This window comes from Microcaecilia unicolor, chromosome 9 (genome assembly GCF_901765095.1).
Source record: "Microcaecilia unicolor chromosome 9, aMicUni1.1, whole genome shotgun sequence".
Taxonomy (NCBI): domain Eukaryota; kingdom Metazoa; phylum Chordata; class Amphibia; order Gymnophiona; family Siphonopidae; genus Microcaecilia; species Microcaecilia unicolor.
Genome location: NC_044039.1, coordinates 227606544 through 227625610, shown reverse-complemented (window position 1 = coordinate 227625610; position 19067 = coordinate 227606544). Strand labels below are relative to the sequence as shown.

The 19067-nt window shown below is 45.4% G+C and overlaps 1 protein-coding gene across 1 annotated transcript in view; it reads right to left on the bottom strand.

Moving 5' to 3' along the window:
- Positions 1-19067, bottom strand: part of FAM161B (FAM161 centrosomal protein B) — a 277968-nt gene that overhangs the window by 158611 nt on the left and 100290 nt on the right. The window contains 1 exon segment of the mRNA XM_030215409.1: positions 11344-11864. Within this exon segment, the coding sequence (XP_030071269.1) occupies positions 11344-11864 (521 nt within the window).

Genomic DNA, 19067 nt, shown 5'->3' with positions numbered 1-19067 from the left:
AGGATAACCAGTGGGACACTGTCATACTGGGGTACAAATTAGATTGTAGTGATAGGGTGGATCGAATTGATGGAGGGGCAGAATTGTATATTAACGAGAGCCTTGAATCAAATAGATTGAAAAATCTGCAGGAAAAAAAAACACTTCTTGGAATCACTGTAGATTGAAATTCCATGTGAAAATGCTTCAGAAAATGGAAGAAGGAACCGACTGAAAATCATAAGAAACAGCATAAGGAATGTCAAGTCAAATGCTGATAAGGAAGACTAAGAGGGACTTCGAAAAAAAGATTGCGTTGGAGGCAAAAACACATAGTAAAAATATTTTTTTAGGTATATTAAAAGCAGGAAGCTGGCAAAAGAATCGGTTGGACAGCTAGATGATCGAGGAGTAAAAGGGGCAATCAGGGAAGACAAAGCTGTAGCGGAGAGATTAAATGAATCCTTTGCTTCGGTCTTCACTGAGGAAGATTTGGGTGGGATACCGGTGCTGAAATGGTACTCAAAGCTGACGAGTCAGAGAAACTTAATGAATTCTCTGTAAAACTGGAGGATGTAATGGGGCAGTTCTACAAACTGAAGAGTAGCAAATCTCCTGGACCGGATGGTATTCATCCAAGAGTACTCATAGAACTGCAGAGCTATTGTTAGAAATATGTAATTTATCCTTAAAATCGAGCGTGGTACCAGAAGATTGGAGGGTGGCCAATGTAACACCGATTTTTAAAAAAGGTTGCTATGTATGTTTAATAAATCCTCCTTTTTTTATCTTCCCTCCCTTTCTTCTTTCTTTTTCTTCTATGTGCCCCTATTAATGTACCTGAAGATTTGCAGTTTGCTATAGTTTGCGTTGTTTAACATTGTTTCTCGTTGTCACATGTTGTTATTCTCTCTTTATAACTAAACCAATAAAATATTTAAACACAAAAAAGGTTCCAGAGGAGATCCGGGAAATTATATACTAGTGAGTCTTACGTCTGTGCCGGGCAAAATGGTAGAGACTATTATTAAGAACAAAATTACAGAGCATATTCAATAGCATGAATTAATGAGACAAAATTAATATGGATTTAGTGAAGGGAAATCTTGCCTCACCAATCTACTACATTTCTTTGAAGGGGTGAACAAACATGTGGCTAAAGGTGAGCCGGTTGATGTGGAGGGGCATAATCGAACGTGAACGCCTATCTCCATGGGCGTCTATGTCCGAAAACGGGTACGTGAAGAGGCAGGACAGACCGTATTTTCGAAAAAATGGACGTTTTTGAGCTGGGCGTTTGTTTTTGTTTTTTTTAGCGATAATGGAAACTAAAAACGCCCAGCTCAAAAACGTCCTAATCCGAGCCATTTGGTCATGGGAGGGGCCAGGATTGGTAGTACACTGGCCCCCCTGATATGCCAGGACACCATTTGGGCACCCTAGAGGTCAGTGCGGTGGACTGCAGAAAAAGCTCCCACATGCATAGCTCCCTTACCATGGGTGCTGAGCTCCCAACCCCCCTCCCCCAAAACCCACTATCCACAAATGTACAACACTACCATAGCTCTTAGGGGTGAAGAGGGCACCTACATGTGGGTACAGTGGGTTTTAGATGCCTCCCATTTACCAGCACAAGTGTTACAGGTGGGGGGGGGGAGATGGGCCTGGGGCCACCTGGCTGAAGTGCACTGCGGTACCCACTAAAAGTGCTCCAGGGACCTGCATACACGCTGGCCTCTACAACTGGTTGCTGCTATATAACATTGGCACACCAGTTGACACCTGAAGACTAATCTCTCCGAAAACATCCTTTATTGGAATAACCGCCTTTACTCACAGTTAACTGCAGATCAGAGGTTGTGCCCCACTGGCAACGAGTCTCCCTGGTACTGAGATTAGCAGTAGGTCAGAGCTGGCAGAATGCTGTACAATGCCCTCTTTCAGCCACATTCAAGGTAAGAACTAAGTTCTGTAACGTGGCTAACACAGGAAAGGGAACTAAAACTGGCTTACAAAAATGGCCACTACCGCATGGACTACAACAGGAAACACAACAGGGCACACTCTGACCCAGTAGGCAGGGGGAAAAGCACCATGGGAGAAGAGCCTACCAACTACCAACATCGTGAGACTGTAACACAAGTTAATGAAATCACGGAGCCCAATACCCTACACCCACCACAATGCAATGCTGATGTGACCCTGTACTGCACCCGAGAGCCACATCTGACCCAGGGAAAGGCTGTGAGAGGATCGAACACATTCTGCTGTCATGGAGGTGGGTACAGCATTTGAGGTTGGCATAGAGGCTGGAAAAAAAGTTTTTAAAGTGGGTTTTTTTTTGTGGGAGGGGGTTAGTGACCACTGGGGGAGACCGGGGAGGTCATCCCCGATTCCCTCCAGTGGTCATCTAGGCAGTTGGAGCACTTTTTTGGGACTTGTTCGTGAAAAAAAAGGGTCCAAAAAAAGTGACCCAAAATCGCGGTAAAAACGCTTTTTTTTTTTTTTTCGATTATCAGCTAAAGACGCCCATCTCTCCTCGGCTGATAACCACGCCCCAGTTCCGCCTCCGACACGCCCCTGTCAACTTTATTCGTTCCCACGACGGAGTGCAGTTGGAAACGCCCAAAATCGGCTTTCGATTATACCGATTTGGGTGCCTTTGCGAGACAAACATCTATCTCCCGATTTAGGTCCCACTATAGGTGTTTTTCTCTTTCGAAAATAAGCTGGATAGGATTGCTGAGTGTTAAGAGATGCTAACTGATATGTAACCAATATATTTGCAAAGAAATATATATATTTAATCAGCTTATAGTAAAGAAATTTTAAGAGTATTGCAACCATATATAATTTTTTATGCATTATCATATGCAGGGGCGTACCAAGGCGGGGGCGGTGGGGGCGGTCCGCCCCGGGTGTCAGCGGGTGGGGGGTGCTCCGCGAGAGCAGTTTTTTTTTAATCCATGCAGCGATCGCCGATGCAGGCAGCGCCTCGCGTCTGCCCTGCATGAACTGAAAAGAGGAAATCGCTTTGCTGACGTCGGGCCTTCCCTCACTTGTTGTCCCGCCCTCGAGGAAATAGGAAGTTACCTCAAAAGAGGGCGGGACAACAAGCGAGGGAAGGCCCGACGTCAGCAAAGCGATTTCCTCTTTTCAGTTCATGCAGGGCAGACGCGAGGCGCTGCCTGCATCGCTGCACGGATTAAAAAAAAAAAAGCAGGGTGGTGGCTTTAGGGTGAAGAGGGCTCAGGCCTCTCGATGGAGGGGGGGCTCAGAGGGGAGAAGGGGATTGGTGAGGGTGCTCAGAGGGAAGAAGGGGATTGGGGAAGGTGGTCATAGGGGAGAAGGGAATTGGGGAGGGTGGGGGTGCTCATAGGGGAGAAGGGGATTGGGGAGGGTGCTCAGAGGGGAGAAGGGGATTGGAGAGGGTGGGGGTGCTCATACCGTAGGGGAGAAGGGGATTGGGGAGGGTGCTCATAGGGGAGAAGGGGATTGGAGAGGGTGGGGGTGCTCATAGGGGAGAAGGGGATTGGGGAGGGTGCTTAGAGGGGAGAAGGGGATTGGGGAGCTCAGAGGGGAGAAGGGGATTGGGGAGGGTGAGGGTGCTCAGAGGGAAGAAGGGGATTGGGGAGGGTGGGGGTGGTCATAGGGGAGAAGGGGATTGGGGAGGGGAGTGCTCAGATGGGAGAAGGGGTCTGGGGGTCTGACAAGGGGGCAGGAGGGAAAATGGGTCCAAGCCTGGGGCAGGTGAGAGAATGGGTCTGGGGCTGAAAAGGGGGGATGCAAGGCATGTGGTGGATGAAGGGGGCTGGAACTGGGGGCTGAAAAGGAGGGTATTTGGGATAAGGGGGCTAGTACTGGAGCTGGGGGCTGAAACGGGGCAGGGGTTGAAACTGGGGGCTTTAAAGGGGACAGGGAGAACTGGCTGGGGCTGAAGCTCGGGACTGATAGGAGAAAAGGGCTGGGGACTGGTGGGATAGTAGGGCTGAAAAGGGGGGCAGGTGGGAGATGTGGGCTGGGGCTGGAACTAGGGGCAGGTGGAATAAGGGGGCTGAAAAGAGGGGGCAGAGAGAGAGGGGACAGACCCTGGATGGAAGTGGGGAGCGTGAGGGAGGGCAGACCTTGGATGGATGGGAGAGGGAGGGCAGACGGATTGAAGGGGCAGAGAGAAAGGGCAGATGGTGGGTGGAAGGGGGAGAGAGAAAGAGGGCAGACTGGGGTAAATGGTGGATGGAAGGGGCAGAGATAGAGGGCAGATGTGGATGGAAGGCAGAGAGAGATGGCAGACTGGGGCAGATGGTGGATGGAAGGGGCAGAAATAGAGGGCAGATGTGGATTGAAGGAAGAGAGAGAGATGGCAGACTGGGGCAGACAGTGGATGGAAGGGGCAGAGAGAGAGGGCAGACACTGGATGGAAGGGACATTAGAGAGGGCAGACACTGGATGGCAGAGAGTGAGCGAAGACATGCTGGATGGAAGGAAGACAGTGAAAAGAAGATGAGGAAAGCAGAAACCAGAGACAACAAACTGTAAATATATATTTTAATTATTTTGCTTTAGGATATAGTATTGTAGCTGTGTTAATAAATGTTTATAAGTAGAACATGTAAATAAGGTCATCTTTTTATTGGACTAATTTTAATACATTTTGACTTAACTTTCAGAAAACAAAACCCCCTTCCTCAGGTCAGGATAGGATAATGTAACAGCACTATACTGTATTGACCTGAGGAAGGAGATTTTGGTCTCTGAAAGCTAAATGTATTAGTCCAATAAAATGATATTATTTGTTTTATTTCTATTTATTAATTTGTAAAGTGGTGATAGGTATTTGTTAGTTTTTTCAAATTTACATCTGCTGTCTTTATATTTTGCACAGTACTAGGGGACGTTTTCTGTTTCTGTGGTGTTGCATTGTATGCAGAGTCTGGCATCTTGGGGGTTCAGTTTAATTTTTGTCTAAATAGAAAGTTTAAATATTACTACTTATTCTATAGTGGATTAGGGTGTATCTGTGTTTGTGAAAAAGACATGGCTTTCAGTTGGCATTGACTGTGCAGGATCGACGATCTGTATTATTCTGTCTGGTTTCGTTTTACAATAGGTGAATTGATGTTCTAGTGCTCACTGTAGTGTTTAAGATGCTTTCCTTTTCCTTGTGTGACTCGTAGAAATTACTGCTTATGGTATGGTAGAATCGCTCTATAGGTCCTGATGTTTTGTATTCTCGGTATGCCTAGTACTGGATTTGGGGGGGGGGGGGGTGTTAAAAAATGACCGGCCCCGGGTGTCATCTACCCTAGGTACACCACTGATCATATGTAATCATGCTTGTAGAAATAGCTTAAATGAAATTGGGTGGCGGAGCAGGTGGGGGAAGAGAGGTTGGTGGTTGGGAGGCGAGGATAGTGGAGGGCAGACTTATACGGTCCGTGCCAGAGCCGGTGATGGGAGGCGGGACTGGTGGTTGGGAGGCGGGAAATACTGCTGGGCAGACTTGTACAGTCTGTGCCCTGAAAAAGGCAAGTACAAATCAAGGTAAGGTATACACATGAGTTTATCTTGTTGGGCAGACTGGATGGACCATGCAGGTCTTTTTCTGCCGTCATCTACTATGTTACTATGTTATGTAATAGATTTAACAGATGGACACATTTGTGTAGTTTACCGCAGATTTTGAAAAAGTTTCAAGAGGGGTTACATCTGGGTTTAGAAACAGGCCAAAGATTGGGTTGTGTAAAGGGAACACCATACTTCCCATCGTTATGCATATGTTAGCACCTATGCATACAACTTCTGGGGTTTTTTTTCATGCACTCTGCATGGTACAGGTTCACTAAAGTTCTCAGAGGCCAATGCCCTCCTACACATTATAGTTCAACACCTTCTGGAATAGACGGTAATGACCTAGATGTTCTTCTTTATGCTGCCCTCTCAGCGGGGACAGCAAGAGAGGAGCTGTATAAATATAGTGCAGGCCTGAGGCCTACTACCCAGCCTGGGACCTGCTGAAAGTGCTTGTCCCAGGGCTGCTGGGTAAAACAGGCCAAGGGAAGAATTGGTTTTAAAAGTGCATTTTCTAAACTGACTTTGGTGTGATAGATGGAAATAGACTCTGACCACATAACAGGTGCATGAAAAAACAGAAGTGAAAGAACATTGTAGCTAAAAGAAAACTGGCCATCCACCGGAAAAAGGTGGGGGACTTGTTCCAAGGGTAAAATTATCAAAATCTGTGGTTAAGAGAAAAAAGTGCCATCCGGCCACCTGGGCCATTTATGTAGAAGTAGTTTTTTTTAGAACTTCATAGAATCTAATGGAAGGAAAAAGTATAAATATGGTTGGCATTTGGCATGTAAGGTTGGTTAGAGACCAGAGATTGATCCCTGTGAAAGACCTCTCCCTAAGAATACATTACTCTATGTAATCCTGATTTGGGTGAGTAATAAACTTTAATAAACTTGAATCTGTCTCTCATCTTCCTTATTTTCTACCCATAGGGAACCTGTTAATCTAATATGGACAACAAGAAGATTAACTAGAATAAAATGATAAACCTTTTGGGTCTGACTGGGGAAATGTTTATCCCTAGACAGACCCCTGACAGAGTTGCCTGGTCCATGGTTGATCATGGTTATTTACTTTAATTGGAAAATAGTGGTCATTGATTGGAGTCAGATGGGATTACTAACAGCCTTCCCCACATAAGCCTAGATTTAGGGGACATAGGAGCCCAATAAATTCACTAGGGACACTAACTATGAAACAAGGCTAAACAAGACAGGGCAGAAGTGTACTAAGCACAAACACCAACCTGGACCTTTGGCGTTGCAAAGGCAAAGCAGAACGTTTCCAGGTGGCTAATAAGCCCATCAGCAGCTGAGGCTCAAACTTCAGCAATCTCAAGGCAGCTAAGGGTGAGGCTAGGTGCCAAACTTCCAAGCAAGACTGGAGAGTTAAAATATCTGGACCAGACCGAAAAGAGAGTCTGGAAAGTCTATGGCAGCCACCGGTTCTAGCCACAGAGCGAGAGGAGCACAAACCAAGAAAACAGTCACAATAGTGACAATAGCGAATCGTTTTCTTGAATCATGGGAAGAAGGGTGCCCAGGGAAACCATCCTGAACTTCTCTCGGACTAGAAAATTGTTCAGGGCCCTTAGGTCTAAGATGGGACGCATCCCCCCTGCTTTCTTTTGCACAAGGAAGTACCTGCAATAGAATCCTAGCCCTTCCTCCCCTGGTGGAACAGGTTCGACCGCACTGGCCTTTAGAAGGGTGGAGAGTTCCTCTGCAAGTACCTGCTTGTGCTGGGAGCTATAAGAATGAGCTCCTGGTGGTTTGGATTTGGAGGTTTGGATTCCAGATTGAAGGTGTATCCTAACCGGACTATTTGAAGAACCCACCGGTAAGTAGTCCGGTACAGACACTTTTATTGAGGCTATGCTTAACTGGAGCCAGTCAAAAGCCTGTCCCCTGCTTTTGCTGGGGAGCAGTATGGGCCTAGTTGCATGCTGTGATGAGAACGAGCATGCTGGGGTTGAGCCTGGGCAGGCTGCCGAGAAGCAGGAGTGTACCTACGCCTAGAATAGGAATAGGGAGCACTCCTCCTGCTGCCAAAAAACCTCCTAGATGAGGAGGCTGTAGCAGAAGGCACCCGGTGGGAGAGAGAATCCATAGCACATTATGATTAACAAGATCCTCTACTTTTCTCTCCTAAAAGATTGTCCCCCCCCCCCCACCCCCCCCAGCAAGGAACATCCACCATCCGCTGCTGGACTGAATGATCCAGGTCAGAGACAAGCAGCCATGAGAGTCTGCACATCACTATACCCTGAGCAGCGATCCTGGATGCCACGTCAAAAGTACCCCTGGCCAGGAACTTGCGACACGCCTTCTGCTGCCTGACCACCTGGCAAAAAGGCTCGGCCAACTCCGCAGGGAAGTACATCAACCAAGCTGGACAGTTGGCATATCAAGTCCCACAAGTGTACGCTTGTGAAGAGCTCGTATGACTGGATCTTGCATGCGAGCATAGCGGCCTGTACATCTTTCTCCCAAAGAGGCAAGAGTCCTAGCTTCTCTGCCTGAGGGCGCCAAAGCATAGTCTCTAGTACTCCGAGCTCTCTTGAGAGCGGAATCCCACCACCATGGAATTGTGGGTAATTGGGGACCTCATCAATCCATGTCACCGTGGATCCGTATTGGGACTCAGCCTTCTTGTGAACCACAGGGCCAGACAGAGGGGCGGACCACTTTCCCATAAGGACTTCCTTCAGTACCTTATGGAGAGGGACTGTTACAGCCTCTTTAGGTGGAGAAGAATAATCCAGGACTTCCAGCATGTCAGACCTGGGCTCATTCTCAACCTCCACAGGGAAAGGAATAGCCGTAGCCATTTCCCGGACAAAAGAGGAAAAAGACAGACTCTCCGTTGGGGATAGTCTTCTTTCCAGTGGAGGAGAAGGGTCAGAGGGAACCCCAAAAGACTCATTGGAAAAGAAGTACCTAGGATCTTCCTCTGATTCCCATGAGCGCTCCTGCTCAGAGTCAGACAGTACCTGTGTCAAGGTACTCTGACACTGGACCTGTCTCGAAACCGAGGAACGATGTTCTCTGTGGCGGTGTCGAAAGGTCGACGCCCTATCCGATTGCGAAGCTCCCTCCACCAATATCGAAGGGGAGTCGACCTGGGTGGCAGCTGACGCCGATGCTGCAGGTGGCACCGCAGTCAGAGACCTTACCACAGGTGAAGGGTACAGCAGATGGCAGAGAGGGCACAAGCACCCCCGACACCGAAGCTGATTGACGCAGGAAGCCTTCCAGAAGTTCTGGAAACAAGGCCCGGATACGCTCGTCAAGAGCCGCCATTGGAGAAGGTGGCGTCAGAATCCGTGGAGGCTCGACAGTAGGTACCGGACTGCCAAGAGACCGATGCATCGGCACCTCCTGTACCGAGGGGGAGCGGTCATCTCGGCGCCAACTCTCTCAACGCCCCAGAGCTCCCGATACCATGCTTCGAAGGAGAACGATGACGGTGCTTCTTAGCCTTCGCTCGACGCCCGTCATTGAGACTCCTCGGTACCAAAGAGGAAGACGTGGAATCCTCATGTCTCCTCAGGGCCGGGTCCAATGATGGTTGGTCCCTGGGGGCCTGCATAGCAGGAGGCCTCGAGACAGGTGGAGACCCACTTGACGCCTCACTGCTCCCAGCGCGAGTTGGTCTCTCAGCAACCATTATCTTGCTCCCCGACGTCAATGCTCCTTTCGATGTCCACGTCGAAGGTCCTGACTGAGCCCCAAAAAGCTTTTCCCGTTGGGCTTCTCGAGATGCTTGGGTCCGTTTCTTCATACGAAGACAGACTACAAGCGGCTAGGCTATGGTCGGGCCCAAGACACTGGATACACCAAGCATGGGTATCGGTACCTGAGATGGTCCAGTTGCACAGAGTACAACATTTGAACTGCTGGGTGTCTTCGATGACATGGAAGAAAACACGGCCTCGGCAAAATCAAACGACGCGATTGTGCCAAAAAAGAAAAGCACAAAAAAAAGGGAAAAACCCGACCGCGCGGCCAAAAGGCCAGCCGTGTCGAAAAAGAAAAGAAACTTGAACAGGGGGAAAAAAGTAAGAGAAGTACGGGAACTAAATCTACTTATTTGTTTTTCATTAAAAAAAAAAAGTTTCACAGAACTTTTTCCTGGGCCTAAGAGAGGAGCAACACGAAAAACGAATCGCACCTCACCGTGGAGAAAAAGAAACTAGAGAGGCACGGTGAGCGGGAAGACGTTCACGTTGCTCGCACAAGGGAACTCTCCAGAAAGACTTTGTTTTATTTTGCTTGCAACATTTTTGCCGATTCCTGGGCCGCCGCAGATGTCAACCCAATTGTGACAACAAGCAGCCTGCTTGTCCTCGGAGAACAGTGGTTAGCGTATCTAGGTTTAAAAAAGGTTTGGAGAAGTTCCTGGAGGAAAAGTCCACATTCTGTTATTGAGATGGACATGGGGAAGCCACTGCTCGTCCTGGTATTGGTAATTGGGTTTCTGCCAGGTACTTGTGACCTGGATTGGCCACTGCTGGAAACAGGATACTGGGCTAGATGGACCATTTTTCTGACCCAGTATGGCTATTCTTACATTCATACTGGATCAGCCGAAGGTCCATGAAGTCCAGTACCCAACAGTGGCCAATCTAGGTCACAAGTACCTGGCAGAATCCCAAAAGAGTAAAAACAGATGTTATGCTGCTTATCCCAGAATAAGCACTAGATTTTCCCAATTCCATCTTAACTATGGCTTATGGACTTTTCTTTTAGAACTTGTCCAAAACTCTGCTAAGCTAACTGCTTTTACCACATTCTCTGGCAATGAACTGCAGAGTTTAATTCACTTTCAAAAATTTTATGGTAAAATAACAGCATTAGTGTATGTACAGGTCTATGGTGTATGTGCTCAACAGTGCACCTACTGGTAAATAATTAGCACTATTGAGAATAAGATCCAGTATTTGAGCAACAGTCCACATTATTGATAAAACAGGATAAAACCCCAAATTTGGCTTTTTTCCTGTCATTGACATTTTCCATGTTTTAAAGAAATGCACATTCCTAATATGTATGGTGTTCGACTGGATTCAACTTTGAAAACAGGAAGTCATTTTAGTAGGAAGGATCCAGGTGAAGCAATCCCTCTCATTTGTTCAATGCAATATGTCTTTCTGATGTATCTACTTCTACAATGAAGATCCTAATATTCTCATGGGGTAATATTCTGCCTGTGGCGGACAGCGGTTTTTAAGCCACTGACAGCTGCGGGCTGAACTGAGCCAGCACTGAATATCCAGCTGGAAATTAACCAGTAGAGGCCACTATTCAGACCTGTGTACAGTTATTTTGGCAGTGCAGCTTTTTTGCTATCTTAACTTTATCTGCTTACTTAACGGGTTAGTGGTCTGAATATTATCACTAAACGGTCAAGTATCAGCTCCATCCGAGCTCCTGCAACGAACCGCCCTTGATATGTGGAGGAGTGGCCTAGTGGTTAGGATGGTGGACTCTGGTCCTGGGGAACTGAGGAATTGAGTTCGATTCCCACTTCAGGCACAGGCAGCTCCTTGTGACTCTGGGCAAGTCACTTAACCCTCCATTGCCCCATGTAAGCCGCATTGAGCCTGCCATGAGTGGGAAAGCGCGGGGTACAAATGTAACAAAAAACAAATGCTGCTGAATATCAGTGAACAGGAAGGCACAAGTCATTTACCAGGCTGGAGACTTTCCTGCACAGTTAATTCACTTTCTAAAAGGCCAAAATCTGTTGAAAAAAATGGATGTTAGCCAGTGAAATAGTAGTCAGGGTTACCTTTTAGTTTATCACTAACTGTAGAATCCTGCACAGATCTGGGAATCTTCTTGGTAACTTTTTGTTTTCTGTTTTCAACCTCCTGGGTGATTGCTAAGTCATTCTGTTGTCTCTCATTGTTTTTTCTTTCTTCCTTTTTCACAAAGCTGAAAGGCTTCTGAGTAGAAAGGAGATGCTCCCGTCTCTTTTGAATATTTGCATTCCGTCTAGCTTCCTGTTGTTCCAGCATCTCTTGGTAAAGCGGAAGGAAAATGTGAGCTGGCAAGGGCTGCGCACGGAATTTCTTCTGACATTCTGCTTGCTCCTGACTTTCTTGATCTGACTTTTTTCTCTCTGCTTCCAGAAAAGCGTGTGTTTTAATCATTTTAGACTTATGCTCAGCTTCTCTTATAGTCATCTGGAAGGGCTGAGGAGCTGTGAGTGCTGAGGCCCGGTGTGCAATTCCACTTTTAGGTCTCCGTTTTATCATTGGCATGGATTGATCTGACGTGTCAAAAATCAGTCCTCTTAAGTTACCAGATCTAAAGAGAGAGAGAGAAAAAAAAAAAGAATATTAATATTAATGTTATGCTGAGCTTCCTCCTTACAACTTCAGTAGTTTTAACCCACCTTCCTGTTTACTAAGCCGCGCTAGAGGCTGCCACATGGGAATGCCGACACGGCCCATTCAAAGTGAATGGGCCGTGTCGGTATTAGTGCACAGGAGATGCTAGCGCAGCTTAGTAAAGGGGAGGAAGGGGGTTATTTTGTTGTAATATGTAGGAAAATTTGCAAAGTGAAACCAAATTACAATTAATGATTTTCTGGAGTATTTAATGCCAAAGATGGAGAAATGTATTCTAGCGTAATTGGATTAGATTGAATTGGATATTATTAACTTGATATGTTGCTTAACGCAATCATTTTAAAGTGGTAAACATTAAATATAAAACACCAGGCAAGCCAGCAAACTCCCCTGTTTATTTGAATGCTTAAGAAACTGGTAATGACAGTAAGCAAAAGATTTCCGAGTCTTAGAATAGATTAGTTGATTTAGCACAGACAGATGCCAGAAAGCAAACCTTAGTGAAGGCAGTAGGGTGGGAACCAAACAACTGTCTATCTCTCTCAGCTTGAGCCTCTAAGCGAAGTAACTCAGCCTCATCAGATCGCTTCTTATGAGCTGCGTACGATATCTCCCCAGGTAAAACTGCTTTCGCAGCCTCCCATAAAAGAACCAGATTAGAAGGAAAAGATTGTTTATTATGGTCCACATAGTCTTGCCATTTACTACTACTACTACTTAACATTTCTAGAGCGCTACTAGGGTTACGCAGCGCTGTACAATTTAACAAAGAGAGACAGTCCCTGCTCAAAGAGCTTACAATCTAATACACCACATTTACACCACAGGTAAGTGTGAAATTTGGCGTCATAATAAAGATGTCTAGGGAACAGCCAGAGAAAATCTCTTGCACTCCACGGGCCACAATCCAACACAATCCAAATCAAAGCATGATCTGAAATTTGAGAAGGGCCCCAATCCAACTCAAAGCATTATCTGAAATTTGAGAAGGACTGATTGCAAAAGAGGAGCCAACGCAGTGGACACTAACAAACTGATCAATGTGAGACAGAGTATCATGAGCTTGAGAAAGGTGAGTATAATCTATGTCACCTTCTGCTTTTTTTTAATATGTGGAATATATCCGGTCTAGGTTTCCATTATGGTGTTTTTGTACATTTCCGCCTAATGTAAATTTTTGACCTTTTTAGCTGTTCCTCTAAGGTTTTTGGTTTTTTTTCACATTTTCCTCAATCATACTGTAGTTTCCTTTTCACAATAAAATACAATACAATGTAACTAATACCAGATACAGAGATCAATGTGGTTTACAATAAAAAAAGAGACCAAGCATTTCCTGGAAGTTACACTTAACTGACATTAAAACTAAAATAAATTATATTAGAATAACAATTTAATTTTCACTAAGGGGTCCTTTTACTAAGGTGCGCTGAAAAATGGCTTGTGGTAGTGTAGGCGTGGATTTTGGGCGCGTGCCAATTCCATTTTTCAGCGCGCCTCTAAAAAAGGCCTTTTTTGCCGAAAATGGACGTATGGCAAAATCAAAATTGCCGCGTGTCCATTTTGGTTCTGCGACCTTACCACCAGCCATTGACCTAGCAGTAAAGTCTCATGCGGTAACTGGGCGGTAATGACCTATGTGTGCCAAATGCCACTTGGCGCGCGTCCAATACACGTGGCCGAAAATTATTTTTCGGCTGCGAGTATTGGACGCACGCCAAAAATGAAGTTACCACAAGAGCCACATGGTAACCGTGCGTTAACTCCATTTTGGCGCGCGTTGAGCGCGCATAGACGCTTACGTGGCTTAGTAAAAGGGCCCCTAAGTTGTTTAAACAAGTAAGTTTTTGTCTGTTCCCCAAGTTTAGGTAATCTAGATTAATTCTCAGATTTAGGGGCAGAGAATTCCATGCCTTTGCAGTTTGGTATGAAAGCAGAGAAGAATAGAATTATTTTAATTTTATGTTATTAGCCAATGGAAAATGTATAATTGTTATTTATATTGCGGATTGTCTTTACAGAATATGATGGATAAACTAAAGGTAATAGATAAGATGGTGCCATACCATGAATAATTCTAAATATCAGAGAACAGGTTTTAAACAGCATCTGAGCCTATATTGGCAACCAATGTAGAAATTTTAAAAGAAGGGTAGATGCTTCCCATTTTTCAAGCTTTACAGATAAGCCTAGCTGAGACAATTTGTATGTTTCCTGATCTTACATAGAACACAGACACACAGAAAAAAGTTAAACATGTAAAGACCATATGGCCTAATCAGTCTACACATCGATACTATCTACTCTCCCTATCACTCACTTCAGTGGTGTGCTGGAGCAGGCTCTCACAGGCTCGCAAGAGCCGGTTGTTAAGTTTTTAAGAATTTTGGTAGCCGGTTGTTAAGTAGGGCCCTTCATGGCTACTTTAACAACTGGCTCCCAAAATGTGGGCTTGGGCCCCCTGCTGAATTATCTTTTACTTTGCTGGTGGGGATGCTGAGCCTTGCCAGCCAAGTAAATAGACTACTGCTGCTCCCCGCTCCTTGTTTCCAGCTCTGGGCAGCAGGCTGGGACTTCTCGAGCATGTGAGAGAAGTTCCAGCATGCTGCTCAGAGCAAGACGTTGGGAGTGGTGGCAGTCCATTTATTGGCTGCCAGCAAAGGTATACCTAGCGTGCCCGCACGAAGGGAGGGAGGAGAGAGAGTCGAGTGTTGTTCCCCTCCCCCCAGCCCTTCCAACTGCAGAGCTGGCTACGTCCGGAGAAAGAGCCTGTTGTTAAAAATTTACCAGCACACCCCTGACTCACTTAGAGATCCTATGTACTTGCCCCAAGTTCTCTTGAATTTAGATACTGTTTTCATCTCCACCGATTCCATCGGAAGGCCATTCCATGAATTCACCACCCTTTCCGTGAAGAACTATTTCCTCAGGTTACTTCTATCCCCTTTCACCTTCATCATATGCCCCCTCATTCTAAAGCTTCCTTTCAATTGAACAAGACTTGCCTCCACTGCATTTGGATAGCTAATACGGTAAAATTGGGGATAAGACGTTTTTCAGATATGTAAGTGACAGGAGGAAGTGCCATAATAGCACTGTGAGGCTCAAAGCTGAGGGGAAATAATAAGTGGAAGCTGATAAGGATAAAGCTGAACTGCTTAACAAATATTTCTGTTCTCTGTTCATGGATTAAAGGCTGGGGTAGGACAGCAGAAAACAAATACAAATGGGGATGGATGTATGGAAGACCAAGACCCATTCTCAGAGGACTGTGTTTGTGAGGAGCTAGCTAAAATAAAAGTAGACAAAGCCTGATTGAATACATCCAAGGGTGCTCAAGGAACTCGGAGATGTTCTGGCGGCTCCGCTGGTGGACCTCTTCAATGCTTAGTCTGGAGTGGTCCCGGAGAACTGGAGAAGGGCGGATGTGGTCCCTCTGCACAAGAGCAGAAGAAAGGAGGAGGTTGCGAATTACAGATCAGTCAGTCTGACCTTGGTGGTGAGTAAACTAATGGAAACGCTTCTAAAGCAGAGGATTGTGAGGTTTCTCAAATTGACTGGAATGCAGGACCCGAGGCAGCATGGCTTCACTAGAGGCAGGTCATGTCAGACGAATCTGATTGATTTCTTTGACTGGGTGACCAAACAGTTGGACATGGGTGTGGTGCTAGATGTGGTGTACTTAGTACATAAGTATTGCCATACTGGGACAGACCGAAGGTCCATCAAGCCTAGCATCCTGTTTCCAACAATGGCCAATCCAGGTCACAAGTACCTGGCAAGATCCCAAAAAAGCACAATACATTTTAGGATAGAACCTCTGTACATGTGGGTGTTGTCTACAGACCTCCAAAACAATTGGAGGAATTAGATAAAGACCTGATCGCAGATATTCAAAAGTTGGGAAACAAGAGAGAGGTGCTGTTGCTGGGAGATTTCAATCTGCCGGATGTAGATTGGAAGGTTCCGTCTGCAGAATCGGAAAGAAGTACAGAGATCGTGGATGCTTTCCAAAGCGGTTTGCTCAGACAAATGGTGACGGAACCCAAGAGGGAGGGAGCGATGCTGGATCTGGTGCTCACGAATGGGGATAGGGTGTCAAATATTCGAGTGGGTGCCCACCTGGGCGGCAGTGACCATCAAATGGTTTGGTTTGATATTACAGCTAAAGTGGAGAGCGGCCACTCAAAACTCAAAGTCCTGGATTTCAAGCGTGCTGATTTTAGTAAAATGGGGGAATACCTGAGGAAGGAGATGATGGGCTGGGAGGAAATATGAGAAGTGGAAGGACAGTGGTCCAGGCTGAATGAAGCTATAAATAGGGCCACGAACCTTTATGTAAGGAAAGTAAATAAAAGCAAGAGAAAAAGGAAACCGATATAGTACTCCAAGCAAGTGGCTGAGAAAATAAAGGCTAAAGAGTTGGCGTTCCAGAAATACACAAAAACTCAAGAAAAGGAACACGAGGAGGAATACCGGATGAAAATGAAAGAAGCCAAGAGAGATACGTCTGGCGAAAGCGGAAGAACAAATGGCTAGAAATGTAAGAAGGGGTGACAAAAATTTCTTCAGGTATATTAGTGAAAGAAGAATGACTAAAAAGGGATTGTGAGACTAAAAGATACTGCGAACCGCTATGTAGATAACGATGAAGAAAAAGCAAATTTGCTAAATAGATACTTTTGTTCTGTTTTCACAAAAGAAAATCCTGAAGAAGGACCGCGATGGAGTGCAAAAAGTACAAATGAGATTGAAGTGGATAGAGCACCGTTCACGGAAGAGAGTGTGTATGAACAACTTGAAAAGCTAAAGGTGGACAAAGCCATGGGACCAGAAGGGATCCACCCCAGGATATTGAGGGAGCTCAGAGAGGTTCTGGCAAGTCCTCTTAAAGATTTGTTTAATATATCCTTGCAGACGGGAGAGGTTCCGAGGGATTGGAGAACGGCGGAGGTGGTCCCTCTTCACAAAAATGGTGATAGGGAAGAAGCTGGAAACTACAGGCCGGTAAGCCTCACTTCAGTTATTGGAAAAGTAATGGAAGCGATGCTGAAGGAAAGGATAGTGAATTTCCTGGAAGCCAATAAGTTGCAAGATCCGAGACAACATGGTTTTACCAAAGGGAAATCGTGCCAAACGAATCTCATTGAATTCTTTGATTGGGTGACAGGAGAATTGAATCAGGGACAAGCTATGGACATAATCTACTTAGATTTCAGCAAAGCTTTTGATACGGTTCCCCACAGGAGGCTCTTAAATAAACTGGATGGGCTAAAGATAGGACCCGAAGTGGTGAACTGGATTAGGAACTGATTGACGGACAGAAGCCAGAGGGTGGAGGTGAATGGAATGCGTTCGAAGGAGGGAAAGGTGAGTAGTGGTGTGCTTCAAGGATCGGTGCTGGGACCGATTCTGTTCAATATATTTGTGAGTGACATTGCCGAAGGGTTAGAAGGTAAAGTTTGCCTATTTGCAGATGATACTAAGATCTGTAATAGAGTGGACACCTGGGAGGGAGTGGAAAACATGAAAAAGGATCTGAGGAAGCTAGAAGAATGGTCTAAGGTTTGGCAATTAAAATTCAACGCGAAGAAATGCAAAGTGATGCACTTAGGGAATAGAAATCCTCGGGAGACATATGTGTTAGGCGGGGAGAGTCTGATAGGAACGGACGGGGAGAGGGATCTTGGGGTGATAGTATCTGAGGATCTGAAGGCGACAAAACAGTGTGACAAGGCGGTGGCCGTAGCTAGAAGGTTGTTAGGCTGTATAGAGGGAGCTGTGACAAGAAGAAAGGGGGTGTTGATGCCCCTGTGTAAGTCGTTGGTGAGGCCCCACCTGGAGTATTGTGTTCAGTTTTGGAGGCCGTACCTTGCGAAGGATGTAAAAAGAATTGAAGTGGTGCAAAGAAAAGCTACGAGAATGGTAAGGGATTTGCGTTACAAGATGTATGAGGAGAGACTTGATGACCTGAACATGTATACTGTGGAAGAAAGAAGAAACAGGGGTGATATGATACAGACGTTCAAATATTTGAAAAGTATTAATCCGCAAACGAACCTTTTCCGGAGATGCGAAGGAGGTAGAACGAGAGGACATGAAATGAGATTGAAGAGGGACAGACTCAAGAAAAATGTCAGGAAGTATTTTTTCATGGAGAGAGTAGTGGATGCTTGGAATGCCCTCCCGCGGGAGGTGGTGGAAATGAAAACGGTAACAGAATTCAAGCACGCGTGGGATAAACATAAAGGAATCCTGTTCAGAAGGAATAGATCCTAAGGAGCTTAGCCGAGATTGGGTGGCACAGCCGGTGGCGGGAGGCGGGGACAGTGCTGGGCAGACTTATACGGTCAGTGCCAGAGCCGGTGGTGGGAGGCGGGGCAGACTTACACGGTCTGTGCCCTGAAAAGGCCAGGTACAAATCAAGGTAAGGTATACACAAAAAGTAGCACATATGAGTTTATCTTGTTGGGCATACTGGATGGACCATGCAGGTCTTTTTCTGCCGTCATCTACTACGTTACGATGTTATCTTATAAATATCAAAGGATAAGGATGGCAACGTTCCACCGATATCTCGTGAATAATATACAACCACCTAGTGGTAGAACTAATAGTACTGTGTGCTTTAATTGCTAATTAATGTTGGGGAAGTCTCATACGGTCACTCACGCAACTTTTATATCACCAAAGGGTGAGCCTGTGCTTCATGACTATTATAATCATCGACTGCCCCCAGCCTTCCACAGTGCAATTTTAAAATGCAAAAGTACTCTATATTTAATCAGTATTTGCTTTATATCTTTTTTTGTTATTCACTTTTATTTTTTATTATTTTTTTTGTTTATTTAAATAAACAAAAAAAGAAGGAGAGAAAAAAAAAGAATTAAAAAGAAAAGTGAATAACAAAAAAAGATATAAAGCAAATACTGATTAAATATAGAGCATTTTTGCACTTTAAAATTGCACTGTGGAAGGCTGGGGGCAATCGACGATTATAATAGTCATTTATTTATTTATTTATTTATTTGTTGCATTTGTATCCCACATTTTCCCACCTTTTTGCAGGCTCAATGTGGCTTACAATACATCATGAATGGTGAAGATGTATAAGAAATAAACAATTAGTATTACATAGGATTTTGGGTAACATGATAAC